This window comes from Apodemus sylvaticus, chromosome 1 (genome assembly GCF_947179515.1).
Source record: "Apodemus sylvaticus chromosome 1, mApoSyl1.1, whole genome shotgun sequence".
In the NCBI taxonomy this organism is placed as follows: Eukaryota; Metazoa; Chordata; class Mammalia; order Rodentia; family Muridae; genus Apodemus; species Apodemus sylvaticus.
In genome coordinates, this window is record NC_067472.1 from 207478819 (window position 1) to 207506133 (window position 27315).

General features: G+C 51.7%; 1 protein-coding gene across 1 annotated transcript; it reads right to left on the reverse strand.

Annotated features, from left to right (window-relative positions):
• Nucleotides 1–26695, reverse strand: Slc8a2 (solute carrier family 8 member A2). The gene is made up of 9 exons (XM_052181052.1): nt 26021–26695; nt 18472–19136; nt 13941–14363; nt 9285–9388; nt 9138–9155; nt 7129–7253; nt 6795–6894; nt 2219–2497; nt 1–809 (listed from the first exon to the last, which is right to left on the reverse strand). Exons 1-9 carry the CDS (start codon nt 26693–26695, stop codon nt 433–435), a joined length of 2766 nt encoding a protein of 921 aa, XP_052037012.1. The 3' UTR covers nt 1–432.
• Nucleotides 26696–27315: the final 620 nt, after the last annotated feature.

The following is a 27315-nucleotide window of genomic DNA, read 5'->3' on the forward strand; positions in this document are numbered from 1 at the left end:
GGGAGTTCCCTGAGGGTTAGGGGGTAAGGGCGGTGATGGGTGGCGTCCTGGGATGACACAGCCTCCCTCTGAGGTACCTAGGGAGATGTTCTAAGACCTGCGGACACAGGTGGAGGTTCGTGGCTTCAGGGAGGGGTCAGGAGAAGACAGAATCGGGCTAGGTGTCCAGGGAGACAGAGGAGTAGTTAGTGTCTGGTGGGTGGGTGTCTGGCCAGGGGGGTCGGGTGTAACTCACAAAGGATAGGCTGAAGAGGGTGGAGCTGAGAAGGGGGGGCAAAGGATGGGATTCCAGGGGGAAAGGGAGGCTGGTCCCAGGAAGAAGGCTGATGAGGAGGAGCCTAGGGAGTGCCCAGGCTGAGTCTGGGTAGGGAGACGGGTGGGTCCAAGAGCTAATGCCACCAAGTCCCCACCCTCAGGGCGGTGGCTAGGACCCTAGAAGCCCCGGATGTGGCAATAAGCCTCCAGGCTGGCAAAGAGAATGTAGAGGAACCAGAGGCCCAGGAAGAGAGCGGTGGTGGCCAGCTTGGGTCCCCGCGGGCCGCCCAGCTCGCCGCCGATGTGTGGCCGGCGCCGGTACAACAACACTGCGATGCCCACGAAGGCGAAGACGGTGAACAGTGTGACCGAGAAGGCCAGCGTGCCAGTACGCACCTCGAAGGGGCGACCCTGCACCGCCCAGTACACCGCTGCCACAGACCAGGCCACACCCAGGCCCAGGAACACGTTCACCGCGTTGGAGCCAGTCACGTTGCCAATGGACGCGTCGGCGCACTGGTCCTGCAGCGCGGCCACCTTGCTGGCGAACGTGTCTACAAGGACAAGACACGGGGGTAAGAGAGGCTGCGTGACGCCCCCAGACCATTGCCTACTTCCATTGGGCTCGGTCTTCATGCAGTAAGCTCCACTGTCTGTGGAACACTTCTTTGGGACTTCTGTGCAACCAGTAGGCTCCACTGCCTACTCTCAAAGACATAAATAAGGCTTGCTTCCTGTGAAGCTGGCATTGTGCTCTTCTATAGGGGTTACTTTTTAATTTTGGAGGGGCTGCGCCGGCGCCGCCCTGTCCTCTTGCCACCACACCTCCACTGGGAAGATCTGTGTGTCCTCACGAGCGCTCTCCCTATTGATGAAGGGACTGAGTCTCCCCATTTTGTCCCAAATGTGCTATCCTTCCCAAGAGGTTTGCTGGGGTTCAGACGATCATGGCCTCAGCCTCCCTAAAGGACACAAGACACTGGCCTATTTCTGGGGCATGTTCGCCTTACACAGTCTAGCCTCTACTCTCATCTGAGTTGATTTAGCCAGGATGGGGCATACCTGCACTCCCAGCACTTGGGAGGCTGAAGAAAGAGGATCATCATGACTTTGGGGGCAGCCTGGGCTACATGGTTCATTCCAGGGCAGCCAAGACTACAAATTGAGACCCTATCTCAAAAAGAAAGAAAGAAAGAAAGAAAGAAAGAAAGAAAGAAAGAAAGAAAGAAAGAAAGAAAGAAAGAAAGAAAGAAAAGAAAAGAAAAGAAAAGAAAAGAAAAGAAAAGAAAAGAAAAGAAATGAAAAGAAAGAGTACAGGCCTACATCCAAACAGGGGAAGTGGAGGTAAGTTTGATGATCAGGTGTTTGAGGCCATGCTCTTCTACATAGTGAGTTCTAGACCAGCCTGGACGACCTGAGACCCACTACAACAAAACAAACAAAGCAAAAGGCAGGATGGCTCCCTGGCGTGGATATAGCGTAAGGATCCGAGTTTGGATTCCAGTGCGCATGTAAAAGGCTGGGCGTTGAGCTGGCAGGACGGCTCGGCAGGTAAAGCCCTTGCCACAGCGTATGGTGACGTCAGTCTGATCCCTAAAACTCACACGGTGGAATAAGAACGCCCCGAACCTGCTCTCTGATCTACGTACATACGCGCACCTCTGAGAGGGTGCCCCCACCTACCACATGGGGCTGTGAAATCGCCGGGGCGGGGCCTGTCTCTCTGGGGCTCCCCACACGCAGTGGGTTTTGTAAGGTCTTCCATAAACACTGAAAACCCATTCCCAACCCCTGTGGGGGCTTTCTCTTCTTCCTATGGCGTCGGAGACTGCTTTTTACCATCTCCTGCCACGTTAGTCCCCTGGACCCCTTCCCTGATCGCTCTGGGGTGGGGTTGGCCAGCACACTGTACCCTCACTGGCCCTGACATGTTTTTCTACAAAGCCGCTTCACGGGGCGTTACCAGGGATGGAGGTGCCCAGGGCCACGAAGACCACGGCGTTGACTGAGTCTTTGAGGCCCACGGTGCACCCAAAGTGTGAGGCCAGGTCTCCGATGAGGGCGGTGAGCAGGCCGATGACCAGGATGCAGACACCAAAGCAGGCCCAGCCATGGCAGTACTCCGTGGGCGGAACGCAGGCGAATAGAACTTTCCAGAACACCGTCAGGAAGTGCATCACGTAGTCAAAGCAGGACGGCAGCCGCTCCTCACGAGACCCATCCTCATCCTCCTCCTCGTCCCCTGTGGGCACATGACCCTGCTGGGGCACACACCATGCCTCAGGCTTCCTTGCTTACACAGCAGCATTGTGTGAGGCTTCCAGACAGTTCCACATGACCTGCTTTCCCAGCATGCCTTGCAGCTAAGAGAATGTTGGTCTGAGATGAATAAATTTATTTTCTCGCATCTCTTGCAGCTAAGCGAGTGTTGGGCCCAGGTAAATGTAATTTTCCAGAATTCCTAGCAGCTGAGAGTATTGGGCTGAGGGAAGCTTATTTGCCTTCTCAGATTTGCAGCTAAGAGAATAAATATTGATTGGGGCTGGAGAGATGGCTCGGCAGTTAAGAGCACTGACTGCTCTTCCAGAGGTCCTGAGTTCAAATCCCAGCAACCACATGTAGCTCACAACTATCTGGAATGGGATCTGATGCCTTCTTCTGTTGTGTCTGAAGACAGCAACAGTGTATTCATATAGATAAAGTAAATAAATAAATCTTTTAAAAAAGAGAGAGAATACTGAGCTTAAGTAAATTCAGTTTCCCAGAATCCCTTGCAGCTGATAATGTTGGAGAAAAGTAAATATACTTACTTTCCCAGAATTCCTTGCAGCTAAAGGAGTGTTGGAACCAGGTAAACACACTTTCCAGAATTCCTTGCAGTTAAAAGAGTTTTGGGCCCAGGCAAATATACTTACTTCCCCAGCATCCCTTACAGCCAAAAGAGTGTTGTGCACACATAAATCCACTTACTTTTCCAGAATCCCTCAAAGCTGGAGGAGGCCATAAATCCCTTTCTAAAAGCCCCCAGTGTCTCACAAACCCTGGCTGCTAGAGATGACCACGTCTGAGCTAAAAATAGTCATTTCCTCAAAAGTCCTCACAACCACCAACAGCCATCTGTACAGCTAGAAATAATCACTGCAGCGGCCTGGGACGCTGGCTCGGAGGTAGCCTGCCCGCCTAGTATGTGAAAGGGTCTGAGTTCTATCCCGGCATCATCGACCAAAGGCTCACCAAGATTACACAGTCAGCTTAACACAACTGGCTTTCCCAGAGTCTCCAGGAGCAAGCAGCCAGCTAAAATTAGCTAAGCTCCCAGAATCCCTTGAGGTTAGCAACAGCCACGTCCTCAGATAAAAATATGCACTGTCCCAGAATCCCCCTGCTTCTAGCAATGCTAAAATACATACTTTCCCACAATCCCTTGCAACTGTGGGTCACTCTCTCCTTCTCTGGCAATAAGACAAAAGGGGAGTGTGTGTGGATTCTGAAATATTCTAGCCCCCTCGGTACAGGCGCCCTGCACGTGTTTGTCTTCTGAGCTTTGTAGAGTCCCATCCTGTCCTTCACTGAGACCAGACTGGCTTGTAGCACCCAGACATTTGTGTGATTTGAAAGCCTAGAAGTATCTGGAACCCTCATCCTGAGCTGATAAGCAGGAGCTGATGCGTGTGAAACAGAGCAGGCTCCTGGGTGCCAGCGATTGGGTGCCGGAAAGGGAGGCGGCCAGCGGCCAGCAGGCAGCAGGCAGCAGGCAGCAGGAAGGCGAGGCATAGCCAGCTGCCGAATCCGGATGCCACTTGCCAGGATTTGTGATTATAAATCCCCAAGTTTTCTCTCTAAGAAACAGGAGAACCGCTGGGCGTGGTGGCGCACGCCTGTAATCCCAGCACTCTGGGAGGCAGAGGCAGGTGGATTTCTTAGTTCGAGGCCAGTCTGGTCTACAGAATGAGTTCCAGGACAGCCAGGGCTATACAGAGAAACCCTGTCTCCAAAAAAAAAAAAAAAAAAAAAAAAATCCAAAAAAAGACAATAAACAAACAAACAAAAAAACAAACAAGAAACAGGAGAAGCCTTGCCGAGGTGGAGGAAGGCGTGACCCGCCCCACTGAAGGCCTTCAAGCACAATGCCTGACTTGTTCTCTCTTCTCTAACTTACTTAACCACGGGCTTGCCAAAGACAGAAAACCTTCACGTCCTACTTATCCAAGTGTGTTTTGTGGTTTCTTAGTTCTGCAAGATCAAACTTTTAGCTTCAACCACAAGTAAAATGGGAATCGGAAACAAAAATAGAAAACCCAGCAGACACACCCCATCCTCTCTGGCTCCCTTGATTTCTATTTTGCTCCTGTTAGCACTGGGGACACTTGCAAGTACAAGGGCTATTCTGCAACGACAAGGACAAAAGCTATGAATGAGAAGGCAAAAGAGGGGCCAGATCCAGGCATCCTGGGCATGCGTTTAGTCTCAGAACTTGGGGGGAAGAGGCAGGAGGACATCTGTGAGTTTGGGGCTATCCCAGGCTACACGGAGAGTTCCAAGCTAACCAGAACTACATAACAAGACCTTGTCTTGATTGATTGATTGATAGATAATAGATGATAGATAGATAGATAGACCGACTCACCATCCCTGAACTGTACTGAGACAGCTGAGGCCAGTGCAGACAGGCACAGACTGCCTCACTGAGGTATTTCCTTGCTCTACTCCAGATTTCACTGTAGCTCACCACTGCCCTAGCATCCAGACTCGCTGCTCTCTGGCCTCACGGCCAACCCCTCCCTCATACCCAAGTTTATCGCCATCTTCAAACACCCAGATTTCTGTCCTCGGTGCTCCCTCCAAACACCCACACTTCTGTCCTCAGTGCTCCCTCCAAACACCCAGACTTCTGTCCTTGGTGCTCCCTCCAAACACCCAGACTTCTGTCCTCAGTGCTCCCTCCAAACACCCAGACTTCTGTCCTCGGTGCTCCCTCCAAACACCCAGACTTCTGTCCTCAGTGCTCCCTCCAAACACCCAGACTTCTGTCCTTGGTGCTCCCCCCAAACACCCAGACTTCTGTCCTTGGTGCTCCCCCCCAAACACCCAGACTTCTGTCCTCAGTGCTCCCCCCAAACACCCAGACTTCTGCCCTCAGTGCTCCCTTTGCCCAGGACAGCCACGCTTGCTCCCCCCTCTTTGCTGCCCACAAGCGTCCCCAGTCTAGGCCTTGGCATGGTGCCCCTTTCCTAGAAGCCTTCCCTTACTTCCAGACTTGGTTGGCAGCTTCATGTGGGTTCTTTGGGTTGCTTCTCCTATGTCTGTCGTCCCCGGGGTTGTCACTGTTTTGTGATGTCTGTCGTTTCCACTGTGCTGTAACTCTACAGGGCCAGGGCCAGGGCCAGGGCCAGTGCTGTCTCAGCCATTTCTTCATCTGTCTCTCACAGTGTCCCTCAGACACATTAAAAATTGTGGCTTCAGAGGGCTGTGCCAACCACACTGGTATCTCTAAGCTGACCTCACATCTCCACAGTCCTAGTTTTGAACTGCATTCAACAGTTTCTTTTTACTTTTTTACATTTATTTATTTGGTGTGTGTGTGTGTGTGAGAGAGAGAGAGAGAGAGAGAGAGAGAGAGAGTGAGTGAGAGAGAGAGAGAGTATGTGTGTGTGTGTGTGTGTGTGTGTGTGAGAGAGAGAGAGAGAGAGAGAGAGAGAGAGAGTAGATCAAAGGAAATTTTGCGGGATTCAGTTCTCTCCTACCGCATGAGTCCCAGGAATCAAACTCAGATGATCAGGCTTGGCAGCAATCACCTTTACCTGCTGATCCATCTCTGCCCAACATTTTCTTTAACCATAATTCCTTGCATATTAGTCTCTCCAGTTGAGGCCTGCCAGAAGGAAACTTGATACTATGTATGGGGTGGGGTGGTTCCTGAATTGTAGCTGCAGAGCTCATTATAAACTGTTTGAGAAATTTTGGGCACTCCTTTTCTCTATCTGAGCCTCAGTTTACCTATCTGTGTCACAAATGGGCCCGTGTAAAAGTCCAAGATAGAATCTGTGGATTCAGCTGCCATTGTACTTTCGGCCACACGAGGGCGCCGTAGATCCGCGAGAGAACTAAGGTGAGGACGACAGCAGGTGGGAAAGAGTCAGGCTCCCTGGTGACTGTGTCCATGGCAACCGGGGAGCCCCAGGCTTTCTGGGGACGGGGGGGGGGCGTGTAAACCCGCTGCCATTTCACCTATCTACCCTCTAACTTCTTGCTGCTCCTAGGGTAAAGTCGGGGCTGGTCCCCCACCTACCTTGGGTGGAAGGTGGCGCGGGGCCTTCCAGCCAGTCTCCCAGCAGCTCCGACCACTGCACAGTGGCAACTCTCGCTTTCTGTTTCCACCTGCCTCTCCCTTTCTGGCTCTCCGCAGAGGGTGCGATGCTCGGTCTCTGCCCGTCAGCCACTCCCCATCTGTCTTCTTCGCCGACCCCACTCCGTGTACCTTTGTATGGCGGTCTCTCCATCACCTCCCTTCGCTCTCTCACCCTGCCCCCTTAACGTACCTGCGCTCACCGTAACCGCCTCTAAAAACTGCTCCCTCCACGAATGGGTCCCAATCACCAAGGCCAGGTTCGTTTTCTTTATGAGTTTATCCACCGTGTTCTGGGAAAGAGAGGGTGAAGGGAGCGATTACTTCCCACAAGCATCTCCGGGGGTGTGGAAATCAGACCCCCATTCAAGGAGTCCAGGAAGGTCATCGTGTGCGTTCCACAGTGCTGAAGCTGGTCCGGAGACTACCCAGGGACCCCACTGTGGTCCCCAACTGTGAGATTTGCCTTGCTTTCCCGACATAGCTCAGGGCAGGCTTCAGGAAAGGGGGAGGCCCAGGAAAGTCACCTTAAAGTCATAGGACTCCTCGATGATGACCTCGAGGCGACAGTTCTCCCCAAGAACTGGCTTGCCCATCTCTGCTATCCTCTGCGCCTCCTCCTCCTCTGCAGTCAACTTCCTGTCTCCATCTCCTACAGCATGAGGGATGGAGGTTAGATGCCCAGGAGGAATGCCCAACAGGGGTCAGTAATACTCTGGCTTCTGTCTGGGGCATGGGTGAACTCATCCAGCTCCTTCTGACCGCCTGCCCCCTCAGCCCACGGACTTCTAGAGCACACGCTGGGTTCATGACCTCAGGCAATGCATTATTAGCTTGTCTGCTTCATGTTTTGTACATCGAAGGATACCTACCTCATATAGTCCCCAATGCCGTTCTAATGTCATGCACCCTGCACCCGGTCCTAGGCATCACTTCCACTTCCACTCCTCGATATCACTAGTAGCAAAACTTGGCCATGTGGCAGAGACAGCTACCAGTTCACCCAAATCTCGGAGCAAATAGTTGGACTACATCTCCCAGCATTCCTTGCAGCTGGGTACCATCATGTAACTGAATTAAAGCCAACAGAATGGAGGCTGGGTGTGTGTGTGTGTGAAGAAGTGATGGAGTGTTAATCCTCCAGGATCTCCCTCTCGTGGTTCTGGGAATTTGATTGCCCAGTTGCCCACAGGCAGTAGAGATAATATCAAATAGCTCAATAGCAGGTGAAGGCACAGTATGGAAAGGCCACGCAAGAAAAGAAAACCACCTGCATCAAATGAAGACTCACAAACTTTGACTAAGCAACAAATAAAGTTCTGTAGCAACCACTTGCTACATTTTGTAACAGAGAGGCATTGTTAGGCCTTTTTGTTAAGGCAGCTTACAGGAGTTCTCGATGCATCTTAGTCTCAGGCCAGTCCCGACTGGATACTACAGGGCAGATCTTGCTTCTAAACTGTCACTATAGCCAAGCTACTGGCCCTGAAAATCTGACAGCCAACGTGCCATCATTTCCTTTGCCCCCTCCTTGGTGCAGTGGCTGTTTTGAGACAGAGCCCTCTATATATCTCTGACTGACTTCAAACTATTTAGTCCAGGCTGGCTTCCAACTCACAGAGATCTATCTGCCTCTGCCTCTGCTTCTGCCTCCCTCCCAAGTGCTGGGATTAAAGGCATGGGCTACCACGTCTGTCTTCTTTTTCTGATAGCCCGGGCTAGTCTCACACTCTCTATGCATCTGAGGATGGCCTTGAGCTTCTGAATGTATTGCTTTCATACCCCAAGTGCAGAGATTACAGGCCTGTATCACTACAGTGCTGGGGTGGGATCAAGGGTTCTCCACATACTGGGCAGGCAGTCCATCGACTGAGAGGTCCTCAGTCTTCCTCACCCCACTTCTAACTCAAAATCTTCAAGTTCCAACTTCCATTTTAAAATTTTAGTGTGTGTGTGTGTGTGTGTGTGTGTGCACACGTGTGCGTGTGCATGCGTGTGTGCGCGCGCGTGCGTGTATGTACAGATGTCTGAGGAGGCCAGAAGGGTATGTTAGATACATGGAGTTACATGTGGCTGTAAGCAACTCAGGGTTCGTGTTGGAACTGAACTGGAGTCTTCTGGAAGAGCATCCAGTGCTTTTAACAGCTGAACCATCTGTTCCACCTCAGTTTTAGCATAAACAGTGACTCCAGTTCTAATTTAACCCCATCTTAATCCTGGACTACAGCCTCTATTTCAGTTCTTGTCTTGACCCAGCAGGAAGATGGCTCTCTTACCCCAAACCTACCCTATGACCATTCTCACCATTGCCAAACCTGATTCATCCACGCCACAAGCTCAGATCTGATTCTACAGCTCAGTTTCCCCCATCTTTGGTTCTACTTGCCATCTTGAATGCATCTCATTCCCTGGATGGCTCCCAGTCCCGGCTGGCTCCAATCATTCCAAACCCACCTCTCACCTCCAGCCTGCCCCAAACCCGAACCTGTGGCTCCAGGGGTTCCTCCCCTCCATGCCCAGAGTTCCCTTCACTCACCTTGGTTGAGCAGCAGAGCTGGGGAGAGACAGAGACAGGGACACAATGAGAGAGTCGCTTCTCCTCAAAGCTCAGACTCACGAGCCCCCCGGGGCCCCCAACCCTGGACCCCCTGCTTCTTCCCATAGCCACCTCATCGCCCCTCACCTGAGATGCCCCGCTTAAGCCACTGGGGCTGGCCCAGCTCAATGAAGAAGTTGTCCTTCTTTTCATACTCTTCGTCGTCCACTATCTTGACCTGAAGAGTTTTCCTAGGGTTGGGGGGGGGCACAATGCAAAAAGAAAGCCTAAGTCCCTCCAACGCAGCCACCTTAGGATGACGTCATTGGCCACTAGTGGACTTTACACAGCCATTCCTTTAGAGTCATGATTTTGTCCCCATTTTCTGGAAACAACCCTAACCCCAAAGACTCAACGTGTGTAAATGACGCTGGGTCCTGGAAGGAGCTGGGATGACGGCTCAGTTAATAAAGAGCTTGGCATGAAAGCGTGAGGACCCAAGTTCGATCCCCATCTTGGCAGGGTGTCATATCTGAGGGGTGGATACAGGCCAAGCAGCCTAGTCTGATTGGTGAGCTCAAGACCAATGGGATCTGTCTCAAAAGAAGTGGACAGTGTCTCCGGGGATGACATGAGATTGCTCTCTGCCCTCCACACATATGAACACACATACATGTTCACACACACACATGTACACATAAAAAAAAAAAACCCACTGGGTTTAAAATCCCAACTACTTGAGAGACAGGGACAAGGGATTACCATAAGATCAAGTTCAGCCTGAGTTACAGATAGAAGGAAGGAAGGAAGGAAGGAAGGAAGGAAGGAAGGAAGGAAGGAAGGAAGGAAACACCTAAGTCTATCAGCACAAAATACCTGCAGCTTCCCACCCTCCATCCTGACCACATTTGGAAGATCAGCCTAATATGCCCAGTTTTTTTCCAGCACCTCTGTTCCCATGGTAACCAGGGTGAGGCAGGGACTAGTCCAATGTTACCTGTCCCCTTAAGGCACTGAACCCACACACCTCCTGCCCCTCCTTGCAATCTCCAAGGCCCACACCAAGGAATGTTCACAGATTGGGTGCCAGCAACTCTTGGCTAGAGGAACAGTGTATGTAGCCAGCCCCATAAGGCCTGGCCCCAGATCCCAGCCACACAAACACCCCACCCACGCAGTCACCAATAGAGGAAGCTCCACCAGTCACCCGCCCACATGCACAGCCACCCCCCTGCAGCGCATGATCTCAGGGAACAGATGCCTGTTCGTTTGAGAGACACCCCCAGCACAGCCCGAGACAGACACTGTCACCCTGAGAGACCCTTTTAACGTTCCTCCATGGACTTAGCTCTTTTGTTATTTAATTACTTTTTGTTTCTGTGAGACCTTGTGTTACTATTTAGCCCAGGCTGGTGTGGAACTCACTAGGTAGCCCATACTGCCTTGAAATTCACAACCCCTGCCTCTGCTTCTAAAAGCTGGGGTGTGGGGCCTGTGCCGCCACTCCAGGGTTAGATTCCTCCCTTTATACCGCGGGTTGTCTGTGTACACCTCCCCCTCACATCTCTCTCTTTGCGTGTCAGCCTCTCCGACCACCATCATCTCCCTGCCTTTGTCTCTTTCCTCTCTCTGCCTTTCTTCATCTGTGTTCTTTCCTCTTTGTCTTTCCCTCTCAGGGCTCCCACCTAGGATAAAGTTAACACAGCCAGGCAGAGACTTCTAATCAGGCAATAATTCAATCGACGTGTCTCATCAGGTGAGCTTACAGCACACAGAAACATGGTCATGTAGGGACAGACACCCCACCTCCACACTTTGGGGTTAAAATTATTTACTTGAAAACAGGGTCTCATGTAGCCCAGGTTGGCCTCAAGCTCTATATGAAGGCCTGGCAATATGGTTCAGTGAGTAAAGGCACTTGCTTTGAAAGCTTGCTGACCTAGATTTGATCCATGGGACTCGTGTAAAAGGCTGAAAGAGAAAAGGGACTCTTGTCTCTACATGTGGGCTGTGTGGTACACACGTACACACACACACACACACACACACACCGAGCAAACACCGCTAAATAAATGAAAACTTAAACTTGATTTGTAGACGAGGATGAACTTGAACACCTGATCCTCTCATCTTCACCTCGCAAATGCTGGAATTAAAGATGTGGGCTACCACGTCCCACTGATGTCACGGCACTGGGAATGGACTCCAGGGCTTCGGGCATGCTCAATACTCTACCACCAGGGCTCCATCCCCAGCTCTGTCTGTTAAGTAAGTTTTCACACTGTAGCCAAGGCTGGCCTTCGTCTCATGGCAACCCTCCGGTCTCCAGTCTCCTCTGCTGACATTACAGGAGTCCAATAGAGTTTCAAACTACTGTGCTGATGGAGCTCTGGAGTGGGCGGGGCGCTGTCCGCGGTGCTGAAACATCCCATCTGGGACTGGGGGTCCGGAGGAGGAGGCGTCTCCCAAGACACAGCGGGCTCCTCAGCTTCACGAACAGACACAGTGACACACTGACATAGTGGCATACACTTTGTCGTGCACTCTCTTAGACAGCCCACAGACCGCTAAGACAGCAGCTAACGCTTGCTGACAGGTATGCCAATCCGCGTTCTGACAGGCAGCCAGGAGAATTCCAACTGACAGGACAGCGAGAGAATCGCGCTAGACAAGGGGAGGACTGACCCGGGATCTTAGAAAATTGCTTTCCTCCCAAGTTTCTGAAAATTCTATTCTACCCGTCACCCCCCTAAGACTCCAGTCTCTCTACCTTCTCCTTTTCCCTTTTCCTAGATGACCCCAGTTCTCTGGGTCTGACTCTTCCTAATTTCTGCTCCCCCTTTTGTCCTTTGCTTCCTTCTCTCTGCTCTGTCCTTGGCTATCTCCATCAAGTCTCTGATTCCTCCAGTCTCTGTGTTGATCCTCCCAGGCCTCCACTCCAGCCCGCTTGCCTCAAAGCTCCTCTAATTAGCGCCTGCCCGTCAGAGGAAGGATGTGTTTCCCTAAACGCTAATTAGCCTCCTGTTCCCTTGTCTCCTGAAGCCACAGCTGGAAGCTTGGGAGGAGGCGGGAGATGGGGGAGGACAGAGGGTGTCCCAGGCTGGGGAAGCCGCACGGGGGGCGGGGGAAAGGCCCACAGAATTGCAGCAGCAAGAAGGAAGCGGGTTAGACTATCAGAAGGACCGGAACATAAAAAGACAGCTCTGCTATACCCTCTGTCTCTAGAGTTCGGCTAGGGATGCTGACAGGGCTCCACTCCAAGCAACGACCACCTCTCCACCTGCTCGTCCCAAAGAGAGGAATATGGAGAGCGGCCCAGGGCTTCTGACTAAAGAAAGCATAACCTGAGGCAGAAACAAAGACCGAGGACCGAGCCAAGATTCCAGAGAGGCCTGGCCTGGAAGGTCAGAGATGCAGGGAAGGAAAGCCATCACCGGCCGGCTGACGGCAAGGCAGAAGCCCCAGGGCTGGAGGGAGCGCGTGGGCGGCCGGAGGAGGGAGCCAGCCGCTGCGGGGGCGGCGGGAGCGGGGGAGCGGCGCTGGCTGCGCTCGGCTCGCCCGCCCGCCCGGCAGCCAGGCGCGGGGGAGGTGAGTTGTGGCTCTCCAGGGACTCGAGCCCAGGGCTCAGGGTTTGCAATGCCCTGTCCGTCTGCAGGGCCTGTGTGTGAGTCTAGGCACCTCCTAGTCTTCAGCAATGCATGCCCCATGTCTCCCATGTCCAGTTCCTCCAGTATCTCACAAGTTCTCCCACACGTAAGGCCCCACCCACCTCTCGACCACGACTTCTACTCAGCCAAGCAACTTTTCTCCAGGTTGGCTCGGCCACAGCCACCTACCGACGCCCCTCCTAAAGCCCCTCCTCCACCGGAGACTCCCGTCTTCCTTGCTTCCACATCCCAACGGACTCTTCCAACCAAAGTTCACCCAGGCCCCGCCCATTCTCAGACCCCTCCCCCTTCTTCCCAGTCAAATTCCATTTTTCAGCTTGGTCCCCATTCAAGTCCTTCTCCATCCTAAAGCCCGACCCAGTGTCGTCAAGCCTGTCTCCTCCCTCCATACATTGTCCATAACCCTTTCTCAAGCCGCGCCCTTTGGGCCCGTCAAACTTTGTCTCTGCGCGGCTCCTCCCACTGTCCAGATCCTAGCCTCTCTTCAGACCCGAGCCTGGACGCCATGCCCTGCTTGGCCCAGCCGGGTTCTCTTTCCCGGCTCCCCCTCCCCTCTCAGCCTAGTCACCTTGCCCCGGGAACTCCCAAGGCCCCACCCCGTCTCTACAACTCCCCACAACCTCCTAGATAAGTCCATTTCACAGGGCCTGTCTGTTCTGGTGACACACCCAGTCACATCCCCATCTTTTCATTCCACCAGGGCGATTTGTCAGATCCAGCCCACCTCAGCTCTGTCCCTTCCTTCAGCCAAGGCCATTTCTCAGACTCCCACTCATCTAGGCCCTGCCCATCTCCAGCCATTCTCCAGGCTCCGCCCACTCCCAGCCTTGACTCTTCCCTAGCAGCCCCTCTCACCCTGGCCCCACCCCATCGCCTGCTAGGGTTATTCTTTGTTTGTTTGTTGGGGGGGGGGGGCAGGGTTTCTCTTTGTAGCCCTGGCTGACCTGGAACTCGCTTTGTAGACCAGGCTCACAGAGATCCGCCTGCGTCTGCCTCCTGAGAGCTGGGATTGATGGCCGAGCCACCACCGCCAGGTTTAGGGCTGTTCTTCAGGTCAGCGTTACCCTGACCCCACCCCACCCCACTCTCAGCTAGGGCTGTTCTCAGGCTCCGTCTCTCTCCCACCCGTGCTTACATGGTCTCGTCATCGCCGAACTCCAACTCTCCACAAGCGTCCTCATAGTGCACACCACCGCCACGGGCCGTGCCGTCCACTGTGCGGTAGGGGAGGCGTACGGTGCCACGCGCGCCCGAGCTGCGAACCACGCGCACATCCACGGTGCCCATGCACTCGCTCACATGGAGCAGGCGGTCCTGGAAGGAGAAGATGCCCGCGTGGTCGTCGTCCAGGATGGTGACAGTGGCCAGCAGCGGGGCCACCAGCCGCCCCTTGGGCCGCCCACCGCCGTCGGGCTCAAACATGCCCTGAGCATCGCCCACGCGCAGATTCAGCAGCCTCACGAAGAAGTGCTCGTCCTCCTCGAAGATGTCGTCGTCGATGATGCCGATGCGCAGCTCCTTCTGCGTCTCCCCGGGCTTGAACACCAGCGTGCCCTCGCTGCAGACGAGAACCAGAGGGGGCCGTCCCTATTATGTGCATATGTGTGTGCAGTGCCTGCCGAGACCAGAAGATTCCCCCATAGCTGGAGGCACACAGTGTGCGCCTCCCTGCATGAGTGTGGGGACTCCAATCCAGGTCTTTTGGAAGAGCAGCCAATGCTCTTAACCTTTGAGCCATCCCCTCAGTCCTTACTGTCCTCAGGCCTCAGGTTCACTTAGAATCTGCTGAAGTGGGAGTTTGGGGTAAGGCAAAGCCCCTCAGCTTCTAGATTCTGTATCCTAACTGGCTCTAGGGGCCGTGGGCGGTGCTGGGTTGAGTAGCAGAGATTTAGGGACTTTGGAGTAGACCTTGTGGTTCTTCTGATTTACAATAGATAGATAGTTAGATAGATAGTTAGTTAGTTAGATAGATAGATAGATAGATAGATAGATAGATAGATAGATAGATAGATAGATAGATAGGTAAGTAGGTAGGTAGGTAGACAGACAGGCAGGCAGGCAGGCAGACAGACAGACAGACAGACAGACAGACAGGTAGATAGATAGATAGATAGATACATACATAGATACATAGATAGATAGTTGAATAGATCAAGGCTGGGTAAGATGGTCCAATGGGTAAAAGTGATTGCCACCAATCTGGATGACCTGAGCTTGATTCCTGAGATTCTCGAGGCGGAAGGAGAGTTTGAGTCCACCCATAGCTTGTCCCCTGACCTTTGTGCATGCACACACTAGGCATATATACAATTACAAGTAATTGCAATCCAGGGACTGGATCAGTGGCTAAGGGTACCAGCTACTCTTCCAAATGGCCGAAATGTATGTATGTTCTCTCTCTCTCTCTCTCTCTCTCTCTCTCTTTCTCTCTCTCTCTCAACCATTTATAACTCCAGTATTACGGGGCCTGGTGCCCTCTGATGGCTTCTGTGGGTGCCAAGCATACAGTGTCATGCAGACATATGTGTTGGGAAAACACTCATACACATAAAATAAAAACAATGAATATCCTTTAAAAAACAAAACCTAAAAATGAAAGAAAAACAAAACCAAAAACCTCATTAAACACTGAGCATGGCGGTGCAGCCACACCCCGGTCCCTCACTGGGGGGATTCTAAACAGGTGTGCAATGGGTAAGCTACACCCCATATCAACTCAGCTGTTAGTGAACCATGAACCCGGCAGGTGAGAAGTGTCGCACCTCCTTGGACTGGGGCTCTCAGACTGGAAAGTGGAAGCCACCACTACTGTGCTCAGTTTTATATAAAAAGTTGTTCAGGAAAATCCAAGCTTGGTGGGAGGGGCAGAGGGAGAACTAGAACTAGAGGGGCGGGGGCTCCTTGTTACTGCAGTCCTTGCCTTGACAGACACTGTCCTAGCCACATGAGCCAGCAGGCTGTGAGCCTCACTCACCATAGAGCCAGCTAGAGACCTCCAACCTCGGTGCCTCAGATGTGCAAGGGAGCGAAAAGCAGCAGATACCCATTCGCTTGAGGAGGGGGCTGAATTCATACAGAAGCACTCAATGAAATTTAGCTGGATGCAGTGGCTCACAGCTGTCATCTTAGCACTTGGGAGGCAGAGGCAGGAGGATTACCAATTTGAGGCTTGCCTGGGCTATATAGCCAGAACAGCCTCAAGCAAAATAAAACAAATTCTTTAGTGATATTTACATCTTGATGTTAGAATCTTAGAGGTCTACGAGCTGGGGCTGTGGCCGAGTTGGTAAGAGGGCCTGCCTAACAGCCACAATGTCGGAGGTTTCATCCCCAACACTGCATAAAACAGGTATAGTGGTACATGCCCGCTATCCCAGCACTCAAGAGAGGCGGGAAGATGGAGAGTTCAAGTTCACCCTGTGCCAAAAGAAACTCCTAGTGCAGTCTGGATGACCGAAGATTTGATCTAAAAACAAACCTCTCAGAATTCTAAAATAAGATATTTGAAACTCCAACTTAAGGCAGTAGCTGCATCTTTTTTTTTTTTTTCTTTTTCTTTTTCTTTTTTTTTTAGTTTTCGAGACAGGGTTTCTCTGTGTAGCCCTGGCTGTCCTGGAACTCACTCTGTAGACCAGGCTGGCCTTGAACTCAGAAATCCACCTGCCTCTGCCACCACGCCCGGCTAGTTTTTTTTTGTTGTTGTTGTTGTTGTTGTTGCTGTTGTTTTGGTTTTGGTTTTTGGTTTTTGGCTTTTTTAGCTGCATCTTTACCAAACAATCCAGCCGGACCCCACCAGCAACAAAGGAGCAGGCACTGGGAACTTGTAACAAGCACCAAGGATACAGCTTCCCTTCCTTGGCCTCCTGCACAAAGTACCTGTTTGCAGAAATATGAGGCCAACTTGAATTGCAGATAGTTCTAGAATCCGAGCTTCAAATGCACTGGGGGTGGGGGGAGGGGCGGGAAGCTAAGGAGACAGCTCTGTGGCAAAAGCGATTGCGGCACAAGCATGAAGACCTGAGTTTGACTCCCGAGAGCCCACATAAATGCCAAATGGGTGGGCGCCCTCTTCAGAGGGCAGAGACTGGATCCTTGGAGAAAGCTGGCTAGGAAGACTAGCAACATCTACAAACGCTGAGTGAGATGGAAGAGAGATCAGGAGTGATTTCCATCATCACATGCACCCTCACACATCCAAACACTCCTATATACACCCCTGGGCACACCACACACACACACACACACACACACACACACACACACACGTGAAAGTGGAAGAGGAGGGAAATGTGGACACAAAACTCACAGGAGGATTCAGAAATGTCCAGAAAGAAGGAAATCATTGAGATGTGGCACTCAAGTGACGCGTGTGCTTTTGGGTTCAGTGGGAGGAGGGAAAGGACGATATGCTAGAGGACACCACGGGGACCCTGGGAGATGTAAGCAGGTCCTGGAGCTTCACCAGGTTGACTCTGCTGAATTTCATTAATTAAAATAAAATAAAATAGCCAGGCAGTGGTGGCGCACGCCTGTAATCCCAGCACTTGGGAGGCAGAGGCAGGCGGATTTCTGAGTTTGAGGCCAGCCTGGTCTACAGAGTGAGTTCCAGGACATCCAGGGCTACACAGAGAAACCCTGTCTTGAAAAACCAAATAAATAAATAAATAAATAAATAAACAAACAAACAAACAAATAAATAAAAAACAAAATAGCATGCCAGGCAGTAGTAGCACACATCTTTAATCCCAGCACTTGGGAGGCAGAGACAGGCAGATCTGAGTTTGAGGCCACCCTGGTCTACAGAGTAAGCTCTAGGACAGCCAAGGCTATCCAAATAAACAAAAACAAAGAAGCAAACAAACAAAAACAAAGAAGCAAACAAACGAAGCCAGCCTGGTCCAGAAATAAGAGGCACAAATAACTTGTGAATGTTGAAGGGGGAAATCTGAAAAGCAGCCTTGCCTTCCCCAGAGTGGTGTCTGGTATGTTTAGGAGGCAGGGAAATTATTACATATAACCAGCACTTCTTCCAGGTAGCCAAGACCTCGATAAAAATACACACATTACAAAGCCCTGTCTGTGCTCCAAGAACTGCAGGTCACTGGGGCAAGGTGGAAAGCAGTGGGGCGTGGCTACATCACCACATGGCACTCTAGAAATGTATTTAAGCAGCAGGAATGCCATTTCCTCTGAATAACAAAATATTCCATAGTGGAGTTTGGGACATGGCTCAGGGAAGTGAAAGAAGGAATGATGACTAGATCATGAATGAATGAATGAATGAATGAAGGATGAATAAATGCATTCATACACTGATGCTACAGATCTGCATCTAGAAAGGAAGGAGGTCTCTAAAGGAAGTCCTGAGGCTCAGCCCAAGGAAGGCACCACGCCTCTCTTGTCATGTGACCTGCTTGGGACCCACGGGAACCTTGACTCACCCAATCTGGACAACGACCCAGCTACCTACACTAAGGCTTACCTGGACCTGGGACACACTTGTAGCTGGGACCTATGTGGGCCTGAGAGCCTCCTGAACCAGGAACCATCTGTACTTGGGACCCACCTGGGCCTAAGAGCCACCTAGATTGGGACCTACCTGGATCCTGGTCCTACTCATAGTTGGGACCCACGTGAACCTGAGAGCAACCTGTCCCGGGACGCACCTGTACTCATAATCGGAGCCTGCCTTTGCGGAGCCGTCCTCGGTGCGGTAGTCCACATAGAAGGTGCTGTTGCCCTCACCGCCCTGGCAAGCCACAGACAGCAGCACTGACCCGCAGTTCTCCAGGCAGTGGTAGAGGCTGGGCTCGAAGAAGATGCGACTGGCACCATCGTCCTCATCGTCGGTGGCCCCATCGCTGGCCCCCGGCCTGCGGGCAGCATCCGCAGCGTGTCTGCGCAGCACGTTGCCCGCACCTGTCATCAGCCGCGTGGCCTGGATGCGGTAGAAGGCGCGGCTCTTCTGCTGGTGCAGCAGTGCATAGTACTTGGCAATGCCCACCAGCTGCTCCAGGTCCTTATCCGGGTGTTTCTGCTTCAAGTCCTTAAGAATCTGGATGACCTCGCGCCGGCTGGCATCCAGCTCGCGCGCCTCGGCAGGCCCCGTGCCCAGTGCGCCCAGCTCGCCTGGGACCTCAGTGCCCACGAATGTGCCGTCCAGCTCAATGCTCTTGGGCGGGTCTCCCTCTGCCCCGATGATGATCCCGCTGCGAGGGTCGGTGCGGTAGCGCTTGTACACGTACTTGTAGAAGAGCAGCCGCTTGTCCGCCATCCAGGCGAACACCACACACACCGGGAAGAAGACCAGTGTGAGCAGCGCCTCCCACACCTGAGGGCAGCATAGTGTGAGAGCTCTACACGCTGTTCTCCTGCTCATCTCTGCTCACTTCTGCTTCTCCTGTGCTCATGTTTCTCTACACACAACCCATCTATCAATCCACCCACGTCCACTCACCTATCCACCCATCTATCTGCCCACCCATCCATCCAACACCCATATCTACCCACCTATCCAACCATCCCATCTATCCTCTATGCATCTATCCATGAGTCATGTATCTATCCACATATCCCATTCATCCGTGTGTCTATTCATCTACCTACTCATCCATCTACCCACTCATCCATCCATCCACCTACCCAACCACCCACCCATCTGTCCGTCCGTCCGTCCATCCGTCTGTCCATCCACCCACCTACCCACCCATCCGTCCATCTGTCCATCCATCCATCTATCCATCCATCCATTCACCCACCTACCCATCCATCCATCTGTCCATCCATCCATCCGTCTGTCCATCCATCCATCCACCCACCCATCCGTCTGTCCACCCATCCATCCGTCCGTCCATCCGTCCGTCTGTCCGTCCGTCCGTCCACCCATCCATCCACCTACCCACCCACCCATCCATCTGTCCATCCGTCTGTCCATCCACCCATCCATCCATCCATCCATCCATCCACCTACCCACCCATCCATCCGTCCATCCATCCACCCATCCATCCATCCACCCACCCACCCACCCTTCCATCCATCCATCTGTCTGTCCATCCATCCATCCATCCATCCATCCATCCATCCATCCATTCACCCACCCACCCATCCATCCATCCACCTACCCACCCATCCATTCGTCCATCCATCCGTCTGTCCATCCATCCATCCACCCACCCATCCGTCCATCTGTCTGTCTATCCATCTATCCATGTGTCACCCACACTTCCACTCACTTATTCACCAACTCCATCTGTGCTAGCTGGTTTTATATCAACTTGACACAATCTAGCATCCTTGGGGAAGAGGAGATCTCAATTGAGAAGATACCCCCAGCCAGACTGGCCCATGGGCAAACTCTTCATGCATTTTCTTAATCAGTAATTGATGTGAGATAACCTAGTCCATTATGGGTGCTTCCTCTGGGTAGGTGGTCCTGAGGTTTATAAGAAAACAAACTGAGCAAGCCAGGGAACGCAGGCCAGCAAGCAGCACTCCTCTACACCTGCATCAGCACCTGCCTCGAGTTCCTCCCCTGACTTCCTTTGATGATAGGCTGTGACTTAGAAGTGTTAAGTGTGATCGTTTAAACAAGAATGGGGTCCCTAGGTTCGTATGTTTGAATGTGCGGTCCCCAGTTAGTGGAACTATTTAGGTAAGATTAGAAGGTGTGTCCTTGTTAGAGTATGTGTGGCCTCATTGGAGAAGGGTTCTCACTGGGGATGGGTTCTGAGGTTTCAAAGGCCTATGCCAGGCCCAGGCTCCCTCTCCCCTTCCCTCCCTCTCTGTATCTGTCTGTCTGTCTGTCTCTGTGTCTGTCTCTGTCTGTTTCTGTCTGTCCGTCTGTCTCCCTCTCTGTCTCTGTGTCTGTCTCTTTCTGTCTGTTTCTGTCTGTCTGTCTCTGTGTCTGTCTGTCTCTGTGTCTGTCTCTGTCTGTCTGTCTCTCTCTCTCTCTCCTGCCTTTGGATCAGGATGTAAATCCCTGAGCTACTGCTGCAGCACCATGTCTGTCTGCTTCCTGTCATGACGATAATGGACTAACCCTCTAAGACTGTAAGCAAGACCCCCGATTAAATGCTTTCTTTTTATACGAGTTGCTTTGGTCAAAGTGTCTCTTCATAGCAATAGAACAGTAACTAAGACAGTAGATTAAATAACGCTTTCCTCCCCCCAAGTTGCTGTTACTCATGGTGTTTTATCACAGTAATAGAAACCCTAACTAACAGACCATCCATTGTCTGTCTTCCATCCACTCACCCACCCACCCATCCACCCATCCACCCATCCTATCCCATCCATGCACCCATGAATATATGCATGCATCCATATATCCACCTACCCATCCATCCATCCTCCATTTAGCCAGCCAGCCACCCATCCTCGAACCCATCCATCCTCCCTCTACCCAAACACCCATCATTTACCTATCCCTGTATCAGCTCACACATCCATCTACCTATGACTCCTTCCTTTGTCCACACATCCACTACCAATGCAAGCATGCACACAGGCATCCTCTGTTTTCCCACTCACGCATTCTTCCCTGTCCCTGTTACTTATCCCTCCTTCCTCCTTCCTTCCCCTATCTCATGCCCGCTTTGGCCTAACTCTTCATCTCTGCCTCTCTGTCTCTTCTCTCTGCCCCCCACCCTAGCTGGTGTTTTTTTTTTTAAAGGTTTATTTATTTTATGTATGTGAGTACACTGTAGCTGTCTTGACACACCAGAAGAGAGATAGCATTACAGATGGTTGTGAGCCACCATGTGGTTGCTGGGATTTGAACTCAGGACCTCTGGAAGAGCAGTCAGTGCTCTTACCCCCTGAGCCATCTCTCCAGCCCCTAGCTGGTGTTTTTAATCTTCCCTCTCTTCTCCTTTCCACGTGTTCCTATTACCTAGGTTCCCTTGTCTCTATGTCTTTTTTTTTTTTTTAATAAAAATCTTTTTGTAGAACCCAGCTCTACCCCTTGAAGTCTTCACAGTTTTTCTCCTCTGCCCTCTCAGTAAGTGGCACACCTTGCCGCACATGTGCTAGACACCGAGACATTCTTAACCTCCGCCAAGTGACAGATGTCCCCACTTGTGATCCTGGCTTGTCAGGGTCAGAGCCTGCATCTCTTCCTGTGCCTCACCCTCCATTTCTTTCCTCCTCTTCATCTTGAACACACGTTCTCTGACCACGACAATCCCTCCATCTCTCCATGCTGGTTGATCACAGCTCCAAACAGCCTCTCCTTCCTCAGAGTCTAAACGGCTCTCATAGGCAAGACTCTGAAAGTTCATTTCCGGGAGTTCTAGATCTGCGGCAATCATTTATTTTTCATCCTCAGCAGCTGCACTGTGTCAGGTAGCTCTGAGGAAACCCAGTAGCCCCGTGGTCAGTAAATGAGGGCCACCTCTTAGCTGGAGCTGACATGCCTGTCCCCAGCACGGAGCACCACCAGCTTCTGGCTCATGAGAAACACCCAAGAGGTGAAAAATGAGCCAGCACAATTTGGTGATTGTATCAATTGGGAGGCTGAGGCAAAAGGAGAGCATGTTCTAGGCTAGCCTGGAAAACTTGGGGTGGGGCGGCTGGAGAGATGGCTCAGTGCTTAAGAGCACTGACTGCTCTTCCTGAGTTCAATTCCCAGCACCCACATGGTGTCGCACAACCATCCCTAATGGGATCTGATGCCCTGTTCTGCTGTGTCTGAAGACAGCTACAATGAACTCACATAAATAAATAAATAAATCTTAAAAGAAAAAACAAACAAAAAAAAAACACAAAACAAAAACTCAGTGGGTAAAGGCACACACTGCCAAGACTGCCACTGGAGGCTGATTCCCAGGACCCGCATAGTAGAAGGGAAACCTGATTCTTTCAAGGTATCCTCTGCCTTCTACCTGGGTACCCATACACCCCCTGCACAAACATCACGCTTTAGAGGAGTTTAGTCATGTGTGGTGGTGCATGCCTTTTTCCTCTGAGGAGACAGAGGCAGGTTGATCTCTACAAGTTCAAGACAGGCCAGGGCTGGACAGTAAGGCCTTGTCTCAAAACTGGCTTTTAATTTTCTTTTTCTTTTTTAGATTTTAAGAAATGGATGGAGCTGGGATGACAGCAGTGGTTAAGAGCACTGGCTGTTCTTCCAGAGGACCCGGGACATGTAAAATAAAGAAATAAAAGTCATTTGTCCCCCCCCCCCAATGGCTTCATGGTAGAATGCTTGCCCAGAACCTCCCACTGAAGGGCTGGGACCATGGCTCAGCATCACCTGCCCAGTATGTGACTGTCTGCTTCAGTCTCCAATATGAAAAACAAAACAAACCAAACAAACAAAAAACCTGGGCAATGGTGGTGCACGCCTTCAGCCCCAGCACTTGTGGAGCAGAGGTGATGGTTCTCTGAGTTTGAGGCCAGCCTGGTCTACAGAGCGAGTTCCAGGACAGCCAGGGCTGACAGAGAAACCCTGTCTCGGAAAACAAAACGGGAAACAAAATAATTTTTTTTAATTGAGAGAGAGAGAGAGAGAGAGGGAGGACCTTTGTGCAGTTGCCTAAAGAGGCCAGAAAGGGCGTCAAACCCCCTGGAACTGGACTCACAGAAAGCCGTGAGCCGCAGGTTTAAGTGCTGTGAACCCATCTGGTTTCCTCCGCAAGAGCATCAGGCACTCCCCACTGCTAAGCCGTCTCTGCAACTCAGAAGGCTTTCACAAAAATACCCACAATACCATCTTTCTCATTAAAGGTAAAGGGGAAAGGTGGGAGAGTATTTCAGATGAGGGGGTCTCCCAAGTTCTTCACAAACATGCCTGAGAGAGAAAGAGGAGTTTTTCATTTTTTTTTATAACATTATTTACTGTTGTGAAGTGGGAGGGGGCACTGAGGTCAGAGACAAACTTCCAGAAGTTACTCAGGCCAACAGGCTTGGCTACAAAGCACCTCTACCCACTGAGAAATCTTGCCAGTCTAGAAAAAGGATCTCTTAAGATCTGGTCTCCCTATCCACCACCCTTTAGTGTGTCCTGGTGGCTCTGAGACTTCATAGTTCTGCTGGGGCAAAAGCAGGGGGGAACACTCAGGCTCCTCTCTGTCTGTCTGTCTGTCTGTCTCTGTGTGTATGCGTATGTATATTCATTAATGGAGTTTCTCCATTAATCAGCAAAAGCCCCCAGCCCCTCCCACTGCTTCATTTCCTTCCCTGACTATAAATAAAAGGTCCATGTGGATCTTTTCTCCATGGATGGAGCTGTGGTATCCTCCATCTTCTTTCTACCTTTATATCACAGCCAGCTTTTATGTCTCCTCTGCTCCTCCCTACGACTCACCCACAGTGTCTAAGATCCTGCTTCACAGCTCTCTCTCTTATATATATGTGTGTATGTATGTATTATGTATGTATGTATGTATGTATGTATTACATATGTTTGTATGTTTGTATATACTGGGTGAGGTTGTGACCCCTGTGCTGGGGAGGTGGAGACAGGAGGTCCCCTGAGCTCAGCAGCCATCCAGTCTAGCCAATCAGTGATCTCTAGGTTCAGAGAGGGACCCTGACTCACAAAATAACTGGAGAGCGATTGAGGAACCCCGCTGACACTGACCTCTATCCTGCACGTATGTGTGCACTCACACGAAAGCCCTCACCTCACACACTCACACGAAGGCTGCTTTGGACCCTAAGCTAGGATGCTGTCCTGTTTTGAAGAGAACCTGACAACTGTCCAATGCCCCATCCTGTGCTTTTCCTTTTCTTTCTTTCTTTTTTTCTGTTTTTTGGATTTGGTTTTTTCGAGACAGGGTTTCTCTGTGTAGCCTTGGCTGTCCTGGAACTCACTCTATAGACCAGGCTGGCCTCGAACTCAGAAATCCACCTGCCTCTGCCTCCCAAGTGCTGGGATCACAGGCGTGCGCCACCACCGTCCGACTCATCCTGTGCTTTTCCTCATGGCTGCTAGAAAGCTCAATGTTGCAGTCATGAGTGGGGTGTGAACTCTCTCACGCTCTGATCCTGTAGTGTCTTTCTCTCTTTTTCCTCCCTTTCTGTTTTTTCCCTTCCTTTTCTTCCTTGTTCCTTCCTGTGCTGGGCATAGAACCCAAGACTTCATGAACGCCAGGGAAGTACTTCACCTTTTAGCTACACCTCTGTCTCCACATTCTCACCATGCTACCCATGAACTTGAATTTACAACAATCCTCCTGCCTCAGCTTTCCTAGTGTTGGGATTACAGGCATAAGCCCCATGCCCAGATAAACCCTGCAGTCTCTACTTTGATGCTAACTCGAGAGCACTTTTATATCTGGGTACTTCTAGAGTAGAATCTATTAAATGACAGCAGTTAACCGATCATGCACAGCGTGAATGAGTGAGTCTTGGGCACCACAAATAAATTATGCATGTGGGTGTATGAATTAGGCCAGACCCATGAATAATTATGCAAATAAAGGCAGCGGTCTTAGACTTGTGGGAAATAAATTAACTAAATGTTGTAAAGGAAGATGAGGACAGGCAGGGGTGCTGGTGAAGACACTGGACACAGGAGAGATAGACAGAGGATTGTGGGAATCGGGGTGTGAGCCAGGCAGCTGTGAGTTTCAAATTTGTCTCAATGTGGAAATAAATTATGCAAAGTGGACACTGGCCTCTGCTGGTGTCCCTGCCAATTGGATGGGAGTCTACACTACACTGAATCTGAATCTGAATAATGAATGAGCCAAGCAAACTGCCCATCTCTCTGGCCCTACAGAGAGATAAATTATGCAGATGTGGGTACCACAGATGCCAATCCGCGGATATATTATGTAAATACGCCAAGTTACTCAAATTGATTTGCTCTGTCAGAACCCAGGAGGCTGGCTTATGCAAGTGAAGTGTGAATTATGCAAATAGAGATGTCTTACTGTAAAATTGGGAATAAATTATGCAAAAGGAGTGTTCTCAGGTAACTATGTGGCAAGCCGAGGCATGTCTTACATGGTACTGGGGCTCTGTCAGCCCAAGCACAACCTTGGGAATTACCTTCTGGGTGGGCGCAGGGCTCTCTAGTTGTACCTGCATTCTTTGACTCAGCTCTCTGGTGCAGTGTGACCAGCACGCGCACGCGCGCGCGCACACACACACACACACGCGCGCGCGCGCGCGCGCGCGCGCGCACACACATACGCTCACGCGCGCGCGCGCACACGTGCAGACATTCCGAGCCACCAGGCTCCCCTGGGGTGCTGGTCTTTACTCACCTGGACCACGCCTGGGGAGAACACGGCTAGAATGAGATAAAGCCAGACGTAGGCAAAGATGCTCCAGGAGGCTGTGACGAAGAAGACCCGTAGGTGCTTGATCTTACGGCTCTCACCAGCCGGGATGACATACACACACACAGCAATGACCACAAACATGTTGAAGGCGGCACTGCCCACGATGGTGCCTGGACCCAGCTCACCCGCCTGGAAGTTGTGCCCACAGACCTCGATGACAGACAGCAGAATCTCAGGTGCTGACGAGCCCAGGGCCATGAGTGTAAGGTTGGACACCGTCTCGTTCCAGATGCGCACAGTGCCCACGCTGGTCTCCCCGTTTGCCTTGGTGATGGTGATCTCTTTCTCCTTGGATGTGATGACCTCGATGGATGCCATAAAGCGATCAGCAATGATAGACACACCCAGGAACATGTAGACCATGGCCACAAAGTACACCACGGCCCGTGCGGCCTTGTCTCCCAGCGATGGGTCGTCGGGTTCCCACACAGGCAGCAGCACCCCTGGTTGGCAGCGGTAGGAACCTTGGCAGCCGCCTGGGCTGGCATCGCTGTCATTAGCTGGGGGAGGCGGCAGGGAAGGGGTCGGAGTGGCTTCCCCCAAGCAGTGGGGTGCCCCAAGAAGGAGGGCAACCCCCACCAAAGCCAAGGGAGCCATGGAGGGGGGTGGTAAGGTCCTGGGGAGAGGAACAGGAGATCAAAGTGAGTGGATCACATGCTTCCCTGTCACTCAAAAGGCACAGTGTGGTCTGGGGGCATGGCTCAGTGGTAGAGCCCCTGCCTAGAATCCCCAGTAAGAGGCTGGGGGCGTGGCTCAGTGGTAGAGCCCCTGCCTAGAATCCCCAGTAAGAGGCTGGGGGCGTGGCTCAGTGGTAGAGCCCCACCCACTATTTTCCAGTGAGGGGGGCTGGGGGTGTGGCTCAGTGGTAGAGCCCCACCTACTACTATTCCCCATGAGGGGGATGGGGGCGTGGCTTAGTGGTAGAGCCCCGCCTACTATTCCCCAGTGAGGGGCTGGGATGTTGCTCAAAGGCACGGTACTTTCCTACCAGCACTATCAAAGAACAGTATCCCAGCTTGTTGGGCTACAAAACACAGGTGAACTGGGAACCAGCACAGGAGGCAGAGACACAGAGATCACCACATGGACACCCAGATGAAAAGACACAGGAATACCTGGGACAGAGGGGGTTTGCAAAATGCTGGAAACATCAGCGAGTCTGCAAAATGCTGGAAACATCAGGGAGCCTGCAGCTGACCATCACACACTCTGTGATT